Source organism: Phymastichus coffea, unplaced genomic scaffold (genome assembly GCF_024137745.1).
Source record: "Phymastichus coffea isolate CEN01 unplaced genomic scaffold, Cenicafe_Pcof_1.1 PCOF00068, whole genome shotgun sequence".
NCBI lineage: Eukaryota > Metazoa > Arthropoda > Insecta > Hymenoptera > Eulophidae > Phymastichus > Phymastichus coffea.
In genome coordinates, this window is record NW_026706879.1 from 713,797 (window position 1) to 728,660 (window position 14,864).

Consider the following 14,864-nt stretch of genomic DNA (forward strand, 5'->3'; position numbering starts at 1 on the left):
GCGGCGTGCTCATTTCCGATCGAGCGATCGCCAAGCAAACAACTTAACTCTTTGAATTACATATATATACTTAGCTTTTTCTTTTACCCCTTGTAACCGAGCGTAGCACGCTGTTGCATCGACCGAGGAAACGTCAAGTTCGTTTTCAAACGTAAACAAAGCAGAAAACAAGCGCCTTTTTGGTTGTTCGAAGCGTGTGCGCGCACACAACAGTGTAATCACGGCCACGGCTCAGAGTAACGAGGCACCAAAGACGGAGCGTCGTCGAAGTCGGCCAGCTGTTGCTAGATTCAAGGCCTCAACGTGCCGCCGGTGACCAACAAGCAAAAACGATCCATTATTCATTGTGCTTATAACGCTTGTCCAACGGCTGCCAGACGTGAAAATGGCTTTCATGATGCCAGTGGTAAAGAACGAGTGGGACATCTACAAAACCAACCGTAGTAGACGCTCCTCCGAGTGCTCCAATCCTCAGGCTTGTCGCAGCAGGAAGGTGAGAGCGCATTCTTCTTTTTCGTTTCCCTCTCTTTCTCGGATCTCCGCATGCGTGGTCTTTCGAAACCCCCACACTCGATTACCCAAGTGTTGATTTATTTTTTGCAGACGAGTTTCCATTGCGTTCTTTCATGTTTTCTTTTTATATATGGAACAATCAATTTCAGCAGTAATTTAACAACACGCTTGACTTTATCGCACGTGAATTTCTTGTCTTTTCTTTTTTTACCGAATGACGAAATCTGACGTAGACTTCCCTCAAGCACAGCTTTATTAACGCAGTGCATAGTTCTTAGTTTCAGTCCGTTTCAATGTTTAATTAATTTCGCGATGTGCTAGTTACATTGGGTTCGTACAAATCTTGAAATTTTTGAGTAAAATCGGAGCTTCGCTGCGACTATACATTTCGCCGCAGATCAATTTGTGTGACTTTCACATGCACAGTGAACGTCGGTTGATCTGTGCATCAGTTCATTCGTTGCAACTTGTAAACCGATATAAGTTTCAATTCTTTTTGACGTCAAGGAGCGCATCGTGTGTTACTTTTGAAGTTACTACAAAAGAGAACCAATATCACTGTCCAGAAGCAAACTGCCTTTATTACGCGGCTTTTTGTGCACTTGGCCGTGAATATATTTGCAACAATAGCTGATCTTACAATGCATGTTTTTTGAGCATAACTCATTCAATTATTTGTCAGAGAAGAATAATGTTTTATTTAACTTATATATGCATATAGGTTCGATCTTTGGCTTAATATTGTTCGTAAATGTTTTTCATTAAGCGCATAAGAATACCTAAATAGTAAACGCGGGAATAATATATTTTTGTGAACTTTAAGAGACTCTCTTCATGTATTCAAAGATGATAGATAATGACTTGTTATTTTGAAATAATAGAGTGTTACTAAAAATAGATGACCACTCGAGTTGATTAGTCATTTCAGTGATGATCGCGTTGACACGTCAAATTACTGATTAAATTGAACGTTGGAGAACGTCAACAACAACGTGAAAAAACAGATAAACAATGTCCATTCTTCTGCGGAGTTTGCCTTTTATCGCACACATAAAAAGCCGATTGTTTATCAAAGCGATTTCCGGGTGCTATAGGTGAATCAGATTCTAGCGGAAAGGCCTTTAGGCAAACGCTCATTCGCGATATAGCGACGACCGCGGAACCGCTAATTTCGTCTCTCCGAGTCAATTGATTGGCATTAAAACTGACGCCGAGAGGAGAGCGACAAATTCATTGCGCGTCAGCGCAATGGAAAGTGGTGGGTACATATGCATTGGGCGCGTGACGCGCGCGAACCACTTTACGCACGAGTATAGTTGCGACTGCGCGTCACGAGACCGCACTCGATTTCTCGCGTGCGCTCGAGACGTTTCTCCCTTATTCTCTCGTACGTTTGCTCCTTCGTATTTTCAAGCAGACTGAAAGTGAAGCAACGGTTGCACGATGAATGACTAGCGAGCAAAGAAGAAAAAAATGTCGAGTATGAAAAGAGGACGAGACGAACGAGCGCGTAAGCATAATAAAAGTTCACCCGATGAGACAGTGGCGACTCGTAGATTGTGCCACTATAACGAAAGATTATTGCTTTTTCCCTGCCGTAAGTAGCAATGCCAGTGGGGTTATCAGTTATTGACGCGAGGACGCCTATAGATTTTTGTTGAAAGAATTATTAAAAAATTGATAGAAATATTTGAAATTAAATTGCGATATTGGCAACTGGTTGAAAGTATTGTTGTAATTATAGAAACTGCAGTTACACCAATAATGTGTCTAGACGGATGGAGCAAAGTCGAAAGATAATACTATCTCTTTAAATGTATGTATATAAAGACACAATAAAGGAACGGTCTCGCGAAACAAATATAGCTCACTCGATCGCTTGAACGGTATCATAATAATGACCCATCAGTGTATGTATTTTAGCTATGAGTGACTGAGTCACACACGCATTTGAATGTCAAAAAGTCGGCCCACGCGCTCGCGAGAATCAACACGCTTCTCCTCTGCGAGAGCTAATTTTAGAATGGCTGCTCCACAATTATACTTCTCTCGTCATGTGTGTATATGCGAGATCAACAGCATTGGCGATAAGCGCGTGCGAGCTTTTAAATTCACGGCTACAGGTGTGCGCGTGCGCGCGTGCGCGCGTGCGTGCGTGCGTGTTGTCGTTCGTTACGCCACATGTTGCACGCGCGCGCTCGTCGGAAACGAGGGAGCTGTGCGCGATTTCGTAATGGTCGTTCGACGAACCCGCGCAACCAACTATATAGGTTCGCACGTTTCTCTTTCTCGTGCGGACGGGATATATAGATTAAAGTGTAACGATCTTTCGGTTTCTCTCGAGGCCGTTGTCGCCCCGTGCAGCTTCTCAAACATGGATAGAAAGCATTAGGCGGTGAAAACGTTATTCGCGACTGATTATTGACCAGACGTTTACTTCTCATGAGAATTCGGACGATGGATTTCTTTCGTTGCTATGGTTCTTCAGCCTGTACTTCTCGGAATTAATTGCGCAATCGGTCGTAACTGTCTACGTGATGGTTTTCATGTCTGAATGAGACCTGCGGGAGTCGTGCGACGTGATTTTCTTTCTTTAGCAAATATCTCGGATACCTTTCATGATACCTAATTGAAAAATTTAATTGCGTGAAAATGTAAATTCGACAGTCCCAGAAATTAAACGACTTGGAAAGTCTCGATGACAAATATACGCTTCATGGTTTCGACTGACTTTTAACGGTATAACGAGGTATATGAATCACTTGACACGTCAGTAGGCCGGCGCGTAGAAAGTTTGTTGTAAAAAATGACGAAACGCGGAAATCGCGATTCGAATTTTAAAGATAATGACGTTGCGAAATCTATAAATAAAGTTGCGTTTGACCGTGATACGATGAAATTTCTTGACACACGCTGATAAATATCTCGCGCGTGAACGTCAAACATTAGTCGGAAAAAATACGGGGATGCGTGTACCCTGATAAATCTGATAACCCGTTGTATATTTGTATGCGACAGGAGACGTTCCGAGAAATTTTTTGCCGGAAACTTGAAAGAAAAATGTGTATTTTTCAATATGCAAGTGTTTTTTTTTTTTTTATCGCAAGAAAACTGGGCAATAAGCACGTCCAAAAAAGACGCGGCCGGGGGAGAGGGGGAGATAAGAGTTACCACGGCGCGGGCGTCAATGCCGAGTTTATACGATAATGACGTCGACTGCGGTGGCGCACGTGGTCGGTTTCGTTTCACGATGTCGGCAGTGGCCTGTGGTTCATATCTATGTCTCAGTATTATTTACCTTTCGCACTATACTTACGGAGTATCGTTTTTCCGCCGATGCATCGCGGAATATACGGTTAAGCGGCATTGATTGTTATGTACGCGCGTTTCTGAGAACGAATCGATATACGCACGAAAAAAAAAAGACAAAAGGAAAAAGCCAACCTCGCCACTTTTTGCTGCTCTCGCTGTCGATTTCGAATGCAATTGCAATAGGAAAGAAAAAGAAGCCACTCCGACACGTTGCTTTTTCCGACAATCTAATCGCGCGATAACAGAAAAGAATTTTAAATGTAACTTCGGGAGATCCGCAGGCGCGATTCCGCAATGACCGTGCGCGAGCTCTGCCAACTCTATGCGTATACGTACGAATCTGCACGTATCACCAGATAAAAATTTGCCGCGTGTCCGGATCTGCGAAAGTTTGGCGCGCGTGCGACTTTGAGAAAACACGTACGCGCGTGCGTGAATTCCAGAGACGCCGCGCGCAGCTCTTTCGTGCGGTTTCCTTTTGTGCGTGCGCGTCGCGGCCTTGCGCCAATTAGCTAAATATTTTTCTCCGACTCTTGCCTTCCCTCGCACTTTGTCGCTGTGCGACGCGACTCTTAGCCGATGCTGCGCCAACTTGTCGGTCGCACTTACTTCGCGATTCGATCCGTTGTTTCCCCGCGTCTCGACATTGTTCGCCGGTGAGTTCACCGGCGTGCGATGCCTCTCGTCCGAAAATACGCGACGCGTTTCTGTGCACCGTTCAAAAATACACGGCGATCCACCGAAGTGGATCCACACACGCGTACCGCTGACAATTCTGCGACGTTCGCGAGGAGAGCCTCGGTGCTCTTGAAAATAACGCGAAAACTCGTAACTTTCGTTGCCCAACATAACGGCGCGCGTTTTTGCCTGTCGTTTTATATCTTTTTTCTGTTATCCGTTCCGTAGCTCCGCGCTAAATGTGATTATGTACGCGAGGCTGCATGCTGCATGCTCCGCGTAATTGTGACGCGTAAAAATACGACAAAACGGATCCCAAGGACTTGGCTGCCCCGCCGGCTATGTTTTATTGACGCATGTCTGCGTGCATTGTTGTGACTTCTCGAAGATTGTTTAGCTTTGTCTTCTTGCTGAGTTCGTCTGCCTGCATGTTTTGTCTTTTAACACGAGGGTTAATTGCAATCGTCGAGCTCGCTTTTCTCCTTGAGACTCCTATAAATTTCTTTTTATTTATTATATGGCCTGCCTTGGAAATGCAGCTATACTCAATACACATATTCGCATTTCATTTTCAGAGAAATGTGATTTTGACGACAGAGTTTATTGTAAAACGTATGTACGACTACAAACAATGCTTTCCATTATGTTTGAAAAGCAACTTGCATATAGTAAAGGCTTTGCGACCGCTAGAACACACTCGATAGAAGCTTTCTTTTCTATCCCCGTAGTATGAAGAACTGTTTCTCGCCGAAACTGCGCAAAAACTTGAAAAGTCGTCGGGTTATCGAGCGTTCGAGCAAAAAAATGGCAAGCCTTGTCTCGCGAGGCGACAGATTGCCTGGAGATGGTCAATTTCTTTTTGTGCGCCTGTCTGACGTCTTTTTGCGCGCTAATTCCCGGGTATGCAAATTTAGAACGTCCTCGCTCGCGCGCGTGGCCCACAAAAGGGGATCGATCGAACATTGTTACACTGTCAGCGTTATCTCTCGTATTTAACGAAGCTCTAATTGAACGCGAAGAGGAGAATGTATCAAGCTTAGGCTCGATGAGAAAGTACGTTAGCGAGGCGGATTTTATGATCGACGCGGTGATTAAGAGTTGTAGTAAACAAACATTGGAAATGTCTAGGTGGTGTGAAAAGGGAGCGTTGTTTGGGCGAGAAAGTAGGGAGCGAAGAGAGAAAGACTGCAGAAACCCTGAAAATGTCAGGGTTAATGTTTGCTTACGTTCGATCTGTTGTATGTACATACACACTCGAGGCTACGATATTCTGGAAGGCTAACCCAGCTATTAACCCCTCGCAATAGACGCATTAACTAGCTTTATCAATCGTATACGTATGTCTGGCACTTTTATGCGTTTGAAAATGTGTAATCTATTGGCATATAATAATTAGTATTTGAACTCGTTGATTTTCAATTTGTAATTTGAAGTGACTGGTAATCAACGAATAATAAATGTCAAGACGATAGTAATAACAGCTAGAATTAGAATTGTGCGTTCAGTTTTGGTATTTTCTTACGGAAAACCCCATTTATCACGAAAAGTTTTTAATAGAATATTCCGAAAGAAAAAAACCCCGCCCGTACAATATTGGAAATTGTGCGTAACGACCTTGCTTGTGGCGTTTCTCTTTCACTCCTCCGTCGACAGGTGCCCACGTCAGCGTCGTGCGACTTTCGCTTCTCTCTATTTTTTTGGTCGATCGCGTCATAAGCATGGACTTCCGTTAGCGTGCAAAATTTAGATCACCATATTTAGCTGCGCGTGCTGCGGATTATTTCTTTTAAATTTGGATTCCGCGACGACGACACGGGCTTTGCGCGTCCGTGTGTTTACACGCTGGCTTTTCCTCGATGTGCCTTTGGGAAATTGAAAAAGTGACCTTTGGAGCTTTATTTCGAGAACAGTTTGTTTGGAAGGTCGAGGGACGCGTCTGACTCGGTAATCACGGAATGATAAACGCTGCTGTGACTCACTGTTGTCTTGCCAATCCGACGATCTGACTTAAAATCAAACGTCGCGATAAGCTCGAAAATTATTATCGAATGTTCAATGGAAGCTCAAATCTGGAATTTTCTGGCAAAATATCGACGCTCGTCAATGGCGATAATCAATTGATACAGATCAGCGCGTCGCGTGTCGACAACATTCATACATGTCGCTCATCTCTCGATGTTCTCGATGAGTGGAACAAGCGTAGAAAAGGAAATCTATCCGAATGAATCATAGAAGAGAGCATCATCGATTTCCGCAGTCTGATATCGTTACTTTCGCGTTCAAATCAATCGAGATAACTCTCGCCGTTCGAGTTAATCAAGTTTAATGCATTCGTAAGCGAATCGTTTGGGAGTTAGTTACGTCCTCTAGTTGTTGAATAAATCGCCATGCAAATGTCACACTTGCGTGCCATCGATACATCGTTCGTTAATAGAACCGCGATTTTGGCGTGCACGTCGAGGATGTAAACGGCTTTTACTCATTCGATCCTGATATGGGATGGCAGGATACCCCGCGATGCTCTCCCTGTGCGACTCGAAGGTCGATGAGTTACCCGATACGCCCACTTGGCTTTGTCTCACTGGGATGTCAAGCCAAATAAAAGACGATAAGAGGAGGTAGATCGCGGCTTCGCCATTCATTCGGTAGAGTAAGGGCGCAAGACTTGGCGCGGTGAAAGAGAAAGTAGCCCGGCACATTGTATCGCGTGGATATATTTGGTTTTAATGGGGATTTCTCGTCTGTTGATTGTGTTGCAGGTCTCGGAGTGCTCGAAATCGGAGGGCCCGTCGTTGTCGACGTCCCCAGGCTCGGATTTTCTGACCTCGCCGGCGCATCGCTCGGTGCCGGTGAGCACGCGCCACTTCTCGCGCACGTCCTCGCGAGCATCCCAGAGCTCCCTGCAATCGCCCAGCAAAAGCACCGGCTCGTCGCCGCCAAAAACCGGCAGCTCGTCGAGCCTAAACAAATTTCACAACCGTCTGGTGGACAAGCTGAAGCGCTCGCTGCGACGAGCCGAGGACAGCGCTTGCGACGACCAGCGCAACCTGTCGTGAAACAGTCAGGGGGTTTTGGGCCGACCGCCCCCCTACGGCTCGAAACCGTGCAGCGAGGTAAGGCGCACCTCGGCGCCGCAGCCGACCACTACTTCGCTGGTTGCGGCTGCTGGCGCCAACAACCAGCAGCACGCCAGCAGCAGCAACAGCAGCAGCACAAGCAACAACAGCCGAGCAACTTTCTCGTCGTCGGACGATGACGTTGCTCGTGACTCGTCCGCCTCCTGATATTACGGCTGCTGCTATCAATGGCCCATTCGGAGGCGCCGCTACTCGCTACTCTCAGTCTCCACCAGCAGCATCCTCTTTGCGGATCCATAGAAAGGTAACACTCAATCACAAAACAAAATGATGCTTCCTTCTACAATTCTACTACTCTGATGGACAATTCTACCAAGCAAGCAAGCAAAGAAGATTGACGAGGAGAATCTTGATGATCTGCCCCAATGATAATGAAAACCACCACCAATTCGCGATCGCGACTCGCGCGCGCGCGGACAACTCAGGCCGGGGCCCTTCGGCATCATGCATACAAACACCACATACACACACACACACACACACACACACGTACACGCACGCCCACTCACACTCACACACGCTCTGTCGCGTAAACACACACGACCTGCCTCGTCAGCAGCGGCCAATTCAGCAATCGGCAAGCAACTCTAGTGACACACTTTTAATAGCGTTCAATGTTATATCAGATAATTCTACACACTCTGGAAACAAGAGAATACCCTTATGTATAAACAACTTACGAGTAGTCGTCATATACTTAAACGAATAGTTATCATTGCTGAGCGTACTTATTTGTCCGATAAGATACTTAGGAAACCATCCAACAAACACGAATGTGATGCCGTTTTGTATCTGAGGTCGCTGCTGACGAGCATGTTTGGTCTTTGATACGACGAGGAAAAGATGAAAAACGAAAATGCAAAAAAAAAAAACATAAAAACATCTTCGATTGTTTCGAAACCTATACCAACAATGCTGATTGTATGGCATTTGTAAAATACCAAGTTGTCGTTTGAACAACAAAATTGGCAAACATTGAAGCATCGGGCAGACCAATGTCGATGAATTTGAAAAAAAAAGCAACGTTGGTTGTAGCGTTTCGAAGCGATCGGAAATGAAGCTACAAATCGTTATTAGTTTAGGGAGGATTTGATTTCTCACAGTTCAGCACGGATGTCGCTTGCCTACTATCTTTTTCTTCTAATTTTGAAAGAACGTTCCGAGTCGACCGCTTTTCTCCTCTTTTTTTTTTCGAAATTGTTCGTTCTTTATTAGCTGTTAAGATCGCGCGAGCGCTGTTACAGATAAAGAAAAATAAGAAAAAGAAAAAGGACGCGAGTGTGGAAACAATATTAATTTCGAAGGATTAAAAAAGTCAAGTTTCGAAAATTAGAAGTTGCGCGATCTTTATCCAACGAAAGCCTATCATAATAAATAAAAAACGGTAATACACGTACGCGGATGAATCTTTGATCGTACTTAGGACATGTATATATCGCGCAGTCGTTTTCCGGACACTAAAATGCGCGAGGGAACTTGCCTCTTTTTTCGAAAGATTAAAACAAACAACACAGATCAATCATGACGTTACGCATGATGCACGTGGACCTATACATACATGTAAAAGAGCGACGATTTAAAACGCCACGCCACGCGTTCCTGGTAAAACCGTGATCGTTTTGGCAAGAGAGGCGGCAGCTTCCCGAGCGCAAAGTAATGCGTAGCAGAATGCAAAAATGGGGATATATACCGACGGCACAATCGCCATAATACCGATAAAGTCACTCTCTCGATCGCACCACTGTCGATTTTCCGTTTACCTTTTTCGTATCTGCACGAGCTAGAAATGTTTCGACGATGGGCGATGATGATCTTCTGTTGCATCAAGCATTGACATACGCGCAGAGTAGTTGAGCTTGCGATAATCTATCGATCGTCTCAGTAAATGACCGGCTAAATCTTGAAGTGGAATTGCACACGGAGAATCGATTTGATTCTCTCGTCAATGGCTGATGCATCAATTGATAAATGCGCAACGAATATATGTGTTAGATGCGCGAAAACTGTTCGATCTCGTTCGTTCTGATGCTCCGAATTCGTCCATCCTGCTTTCGCTTCGAAGCACGAGGTCGTTTTCCAAATAATATAATATATTTATATTATCGTTCCGAGATCGTCCGGTACTTATATATCTTCTCGTATGCGCTCAAAAACGAACAAGCCCCATGGTTAAACAAGCTCAGGGTCTGTTTGCATTTGTTCCGCTTTGACGTTCCGCTTTGGCAAGCTTCAAGGTCAATTTCTCAGCAAAAATATGATGAATACCGATGTCGAGGAGAAGGGAAAGCCTCGATCTTTGCCTATTGAGTAGTAAGTTGCAAAGTCCGTTGCTCTTGCGTGTTTCTTGCGACAGCTTAAAAACGCTTCTTCAGCCACGTGCGTTCGCCAACTTTCGGAATGCTTATCGCGTATTCTGCTCCGAACTTTGCGAACGCAGCGAGATGACGGGGTGTTTGGTACTTTCGCGGCAAATGTAGCGATTTCGACGAGGCTCTTGCGATTCTATCAATCGATCGGTAACGATCGAGCTTTAACATCTCCTTGACTTTTAATACTTTGATCAAAGAATAACTTAGTTTATTTCTGAAAAATTTGAATTTGTTTTTGAAAAATGATGATTAAAATTTTCTTGATTAATCAAGGCGAACCTTATCGATCTCGACGTATATTCTGGCCATGATGTTTCAGCAAGTCTTTTGTCTCGGCATTGTTCTTGTTGTTGGCAAAAAGGCCGAAGAAAATAAGATCGTCGGCTAATGGGCGTCGAGTTCGACGGTTCGCCGAATGTAACTTAACTGTGCAATCTTTTAAACTTTTTTTCCAGCTCGCTCAATTCGCAAGCACACTGATTGCGAAGCGACCTTGAACGTCAAATCTATTTTTTTGTTTTTTTACAGAGGAAAATCGACGTGCGAATGTATATGATAAGCTCTTTGCGACTCACCGCCTGCGTCCTCGCTGGCTTCCGAATTCACTTTGTTTTGTCGGTAAAAAATTATTCATAAACGTACAAACAATGATGCAAAATATACATGTCAAAAACAAAAATGAAAAGAAAAAAAAACTAAAAAACAGGAAAAAAAATGGATATATAATGACAAAAAAAATGATTAAATGAATAATTAAGTCCTCGCGATTCTTGAGCGCAACGTATAAAACGATATACATTTATGTATGTATACCGCGTGTATAACTCTGTGATACCGTACGTTATAAGATAGATTTATTTTGCAACGTTTGAATACGGAATGATTAAAAAAATGATGAATAATGTGAACAAGTGAGATATAGATATATGCGCGCTAAGCCGAGAATCATCGTCGTTGTGGTTTCCGTGAAAAGCTCCCTTTCCGAGTCGAAAAATAAATAAATAAAAAACTTGGACCAAATTACCAACTGGCTATCTTGAAATCCACACGTAAGAGCTTTGCAAACCTGACGACATTGTTCTCGATTATTGGAAATGTGATAGTAACGCTTAATCTAATAAAGAATCTTTAATGCTACGATTTGATGCTCCAAATTGAACGGGAAAAAATTTAAGGTATTCGAAACAAGCAAGTAGAAACGATTGGTTTTCCTAATTTTTGGACATTTTTCGAAGTTTCACCTTATAGAGGGTAGCGACGCATTGAATATACTTATCAAAGTAAAACACGGTGATATATAACGCTTGTAATACTCTCATTCGGAATTGGATTATTAATGATTATTTAAAAAAAAAGTCCTATACCTATGTAGAAGAAGAAAAAGAAAACTGACATAGAAAGATTCCTCTGAACGTGCGTCTTTCAAGCTTCTATAGCTTAAGCGATTTAGAGTAAACTTCTAGTTCGTGTATCATTATAAGCGGAGAGAGATTGAGAGATCAAATTTTAATAATTATTGGCAAGTTATAATCCAAGTTGTTCGAGCGAATACTATATAGAAAGAGTAATGTATTATACAATGAAAAAAACATTTAGCGCCCTTTGAAGAGCGCGTTGGCTTTATTACGTAATAAGACTGCTTTAAAACGAAGAAGATTGAGATGAGTATGTGTATCATTATCGGCGATGAAATGATATAGATATATACGTATAAGCTGTATCTATGATATATACGGTTGGTGCTCGGGCGAGGTATTGCGGGTTCAAGTTAGAGGGGTTGACGATTTTAACGCTGGAGAAAGCAGTGAGTTTGAGTTCCTTCAACAGTTCTCCGGTCAACTGCCCGAAGTTAGATTTTCCTTTTTGGTCATTTGCTTAAATACATGTTTTTCTTCTATAACGATGAAAAGACTCGACCTACCTGTGTACGGCAGATTAAATGTGTTCAAACGTTTTTTAAAAGCTTTTATTAACCTAGTTGGGAACCGCTCGAATTTCTCCTGTGGGAAATCATTTCAACTCCGTATAATCTCGTCGTACAATTTGTACTGATTAGACAGCCGCTTTACCTAGCGATTAAGGCGGTTTCGGCTGACAGATACTGTAAGAAAGAGAGTGAGAGAGAGAGAGAGAGAGAGAGAGAGAGAGAGAGAGAGAGAAAGCAGAGATATACTATTTATTTATTGCAAATAAAAAAGAGAGAACGAGAGCGAGAAAAAGAAAGAAAGTAAACGACGATCGTAGATTGCGCAATAAGAGAAATTACAGCTGCAGAAGCTTCCTCTATTGTCACTGTAAATGAGAAGAAAAAAAGAAAACAATTGGCCTCCAGTGAGTTTCCATTGTTTCACCGCGCTATGTCGGGCCTTGCAATCGGTTCTATACAGCAGCGATAAAACTAACTCACTGTACGCGTAAGTAAACCACGCAAGTGCGAATGAAACGAAGACTTCCTTTCAGAAATAAAATTACGGAAAAACTGTCAATTTCTCCCTCTTCCATTCCGCAATCTACGATCGCACGATTGCGTTCCTTAATTTATTAATAAATAACAAATAATGCGAGTTGATTATATATCTTTTATATGGCCATCGATACTATTCTTATGATTAGCGACTCAAAACACCATCATTACACTTATCATTTGATATCATTTTCCGGACTTTTCGATTGTTGATTTTTACAAGAGCATGGATGAAGAGAAGCACGCAGCTACGATACGAAAAAATCAATGGGCACATTAGAAAAGAATCTAAAACAAGGCATCCATTGGTCACTTAACATCGAATAATAATAATGATAATAATGATAAATTTTGCGCTTATGCACCTACAAAACAAGAAAAAAAACTGCCAATGTGACTGAATCCATTCTGGACGGATATATTACTTTTAAACCGCACTATCTTTTCGAGCCTAACATCCCATCCGAGAACAATTAAAGCCGGTTTCTCTTCATTCATGGTGTTTGAATATCACTGCCAAAAAGTTCTGAAGGACCTTAGTATACGTGTGCTCCGTTACAGAGGCGTCATTTTTGTACGATAGCTACTCATTTATTTAGTTATTAACTTCGTTTCTTCTTTTTTTTTTTTTTTCAATCAGTTTAGTTAGGTGAGTTGTAATGTACGTCGCGTCGCTCGTTCACGCTCGCAACATTTTCTTTCTTCGTTAAAATATTTTTTATTCAAGTCGCAGTGTGTAATCTCAATTAATACGATCGATTTATATTGTCCGAATCGGTTGTTTTGCAGGTATACGTACATATATATTTTTTCTCTGCGACGTAGAAACTTGGTGACGAGGTCTTTGCCGAGAAGCTTAGTTGTTTCTTGAAGGCAAGCAGATTGTGCTACTATTTAGATTGTGCAAATTGTCTTGCGTGCACACGCGAACTCTTGCTTCTTTCCGGATGCGCATTGACGACTGTCGCAATTTTCGTCTTTGCGTAACCGGTAATTTTTTATTCGTTGTTTTTTTTTTCGTCGGGTCGAAAACGAGACGAGCGACGCGAGCCGAGCACATTCCATGTATTAAGTGTAGGATACGTATTGAGTAAATTGTTAGCGTTTGATATATCACATAAGCACGAAAAAAATATTACACCCGAGGTTATAAGATCGATTGAATGAAAAGATTTACAACAACAAAATGAACAAAAAATAATAATAAAAGTTGACCGAACGAGATATCAGGACAAGAGACGAAGATATATCTGGCGGGAAACCCAGCGATGTTCTCTCTTCAACAACGGTTCGAGATTGTGATATATATGTATCGCAATTTTTGTGTCACGTTCAATAAATGAGTTTCGATCTTTACGTAATTATCTTGTTTTTTTACGTCAACACAAAAACACTTTTCCTTTCTCCTCATCATCTGCTTCCTGTTCGTCAATCAATTTTCCTGTCCCATCAGTTATTATCAATCTCATAGCAAATGTATTTGTGATATTTTTCATGCTTAAAATCTCAGTAAATAATTCGCGATTAACTTCTTTCGAGTTACATAAAATAATGTCATTTTATTTATACACCTTAAAATCTTTATCTAAATTGCAATGTTTTTTACCGTAACTTATCAACCTTATTTAAAAATAAATAAAAAATGAATACAGCTTTCTGTCAGAATCGGCAATGGGAGATACGTTTGCAGCTATCAGTGGTTCGATAATCAGGTAACTAAGGTAAGTCGGTACGAAGTTCTTAGAATCGAGAATGTTTGTTCAAATGAATGTCAAAAAATAACGGGATAAATTGTGCAATTGACGGGCAACGCGCAATAAATTGAGATTTGAGACACGGCAGAAATGAATTTAAAACTTTATCTGGGACTCGCTAAGTACACGACATTTGAATGGCTTACTGCACTAGCGATTGACAAAAGCAATCGTTATCAACACGTCACACGATGTCTGTCGCAGAGGCGAACTTTCTGGCGCAAATAAAAGTAGTCCACTGTAACGTTCCTAGTGCGAATAAGGCAAAGTTCGCGCAAGCGGAATGGCATGCAGGACACGCGTCGCGCATCGATTGGCGTATGCGCGCGCGTGTACAGTTAAATGTTCCAAGTGCACTAACCGCGCTCGATGCGAGGAGTGGCCCGTTCATTTTTACCGCCGTCTTGGAATGTTCTTGTGTTCCAGCATCGTGTTCTTAAGCTTGAATGTTCATCATCCGAAAATTGAACGCCCAACGACTGCATTAATAATTTTCTTTCCCTTACGCCCGACCGGATCTCGGCGCTGTCGCCGATTTTTCAACCGTTGTGCAATCGTCGGCGTCGGGCGATTATTCAAATTGGATTGTCTGCGAATCTTCGAGGAACTCAACGATTATTATCCCAACGTTTATTCA

The 14,864-nt window shown here is 42.4% G+C and overlaps 1 protein-coding gene across 2 annotated transcripts; it reads left to right on the forward strand.

Moving 5' to 3' along the window:
- LOC131667560 (uncharacterized) lies at window positions 1–13,834 on the forward strand. Of its 2 annotated transcripts, XM_058941046.1 has the most exons (3): window positions 1–493; window positions 5,079–5,115; window positions 7,263–13,834. In XM_058941046.1, the coding sequence occupies exons 1-3, from the start codon at window positions 386–388 to the stop codon at window positions 7,757–7,759; spliced, it is 642 nt and encodes a 213-aa protein (XP_058797029.1). In that variant the 5' UTR covers window positions 1–385; the 3' UTR covers window positions 7,760–13,834. The 2 variants fall into 2 exon arrangements, with proteins under 2 accessions (XP_058797029.1, XP_058797030.1); XM_058941047.1 differs by lacking the exon at window positions 5,079–5,115 and having other exon boundaries at window positions 5–493; window positions 7,263–7,700.
- The last annotated feature ends 1,030 nt before the right edge of the window (window positions 13,835–14,864 follow it).